The sequence below is a fragment of the Eurypyga helias genome, unplaced genomic scaffold (genome assembly GCF_000690775.1).
Source record: "Eurypyga helias isolate BGI_N326 unplaced genomic scaffold, ASM69077v1 scaffold28027, whole genome shotgun sequence".
In the NCBI taxonomy this organism is placed as follows: domain Eukaryota; kingdom Metazoa; phylum Chordata; class Aves; order Eurypygiformes; family Eurypygidae; genus Eurypyga; species Eurypyga helias.
This window is the reverse complement of record NW_010264056.1, coordinates 4,775-6,335: the sequence shown is the minus strand read 5'-3', so window position 1 is coordinate 6,335 and position 1,561 is coordinate 4,775. Positions and strand designations below refer to the sequence as shown.

Genomic DNA, 1,561 nt, shown 5'->3' with positions numbered 1-1,561 from the left:
GGTGATGGAGGCAATTCAAGTCCCTTGGCAGAGCTGTCCCCAGCTCCTGCAGCTCGGAGCAGGGACAGCTCCAGGCAGGGGGTGGCCCGGGAGGCGTGTGGTGACGGGAGAACCGGGTGTCGCTCGGCCTGGCGCGCGGCCGAGGGAGCTGGCTTGGCTCAGAACGGGCTGGAGCGGTTCCTCAGCAGGCCGAAGGCAGCGAGTTGCTCTCCACCTTCAGTCCTTTGCTGGCCAGGAAGGCGTCCTGCTTGGGCTCCCGGCCCAGGAACTTCCTCAACATGTCGGAAGCATCCAGGGAACCGCCAGGATGCAGGATGCAATTCCTGTAATCCATGCCCACCTGCAAGGAGAGACATGGGGTAGGACACCCACCTTCCCACCGCTGCCCTCTCCGACCCCCTCTGGGACGGGGGGGCAGTCCCTGCCACGCGCGGGGCGGGGCGGGACATCCTCCCTACCTTACAGTTCATGATCCCTTCCTGCTTGAAGCGCGTGTGGAACATATCCATGGAGTAGACTTCGCTCCAGAGGTAGCCGTAGTACTGGGCATCGTAGCCCCCGGCCAAGTGGCCAAACGTAGCCGGCATGTTTGTACCTTTGGGGGCAAACAGGGGGGGAAGGGGTGTTCACGGGAAAGGCCGATGGAACTGCTCGAAGCACGGAAAAACCCCTCCATGCCATAAATACATCAGCGCAGGCGCTGGGTCAGCTTGTTCACAATCCCAGGGGAAACAGGGAAGAACCTTCCCGTTATTTTTGTCTGGTTTCAGCCCTGCTTTTCCCGGAGCCAGCAGAAACCGGCCCCATTCAGCCAACCCCAAGCCCCAGCCCTGAAAAGAATCCGCTGAGCCAGGCCGGGCCCAGAGAGCGCGGGGTACCGGGGGTAGCAGGGGCGCCCAGCACCTCCTCGCACAGTCGGGCGAACACCTCCACGGGGTCGGCCTTGGTCTGGGTGTGCAGCGCCTGGTCCACCTTGGCCAGGACGATCTGACGCAGGTTGAAGAGCCCTGCTCCCGGGAGAGGGAGGCAAACTGAGCTCCCCGGCTCCGGGCAGCAGAGTCTCCGAGGCCGGATCGCACACGGATAGGCCGGGGGTGAGGGGGGCTCCCATAGTTCTGCTCACACCCGAATTCTGACCCGTTTCTCCGGACAAGCCCAGCTGAGCTCAGGCCTAAGCCACATCCAATTCAGCCAGGCTGCTGCACTTGCCGTGCCCCCACCCAGCCCACTCCACGTCTCGCCACGCCACCCTCGCTCTTCCCAGATGACGGCTCCTTTCCCCTAATCCCCTCGGTCCCCCAACCACAACCGGGAGCAAGAGCCTCTCTCCTCCCCACCCAGGTCACAAGGGGTCCCCTCCCCACGCACAGGGGACGCCACGGCGCGGCTCTGCCCTCCCTGGGGACAGCACGCAGCCCCTCTTCCGCCGGCTCCCAATTCCCTCTGCAGGGCCTCACCCGTGTTTGCCTGCCGGGATTTAATGAGCTTCTCCAGCAGCTCATCGGGGATGGGGTTTCCAGTTTTGTAGTGCCTGGACATGCGCAGCAGCGGCTCCTTCTCC

The 1,561-nt window shown here is 64.1% G+C and overlaps 1 protein-coding gene across 1 annotated transcript in view; it reads right to left on the bottom strand.

The window, feature by feature from the left end:
• Nucleotides 1-181: 181 nt before the first annotated feature.
• The window catches only part of THOP1 (thimet oligopeptidase 1), a gene marked incomplete at its 5' end in the record, with an annotated part of 6,041 nt that continues 4,661 nt past the window's right edge, over nt 182-1,561 (bottom strand). Inside the window, 4 exons of the mRNA XM_010156279.1 lie at nt 182-340; nt 459-595; nt 879-1,007; nt 1,458-1,561. The exon at nt 1,458-1,561 is cut by the window's right edge and continues 27 nt beyond it. Coding sequence (XP_010154581.1) covers nt 182-340; nt 459-595; nt 879-1,007; nt 1,458-1,561 — 529 coding nt within the window. The remainder of the gene's footprint in view (nt 341-458; nt 596-878; nt 1,008-1,457) is intronic.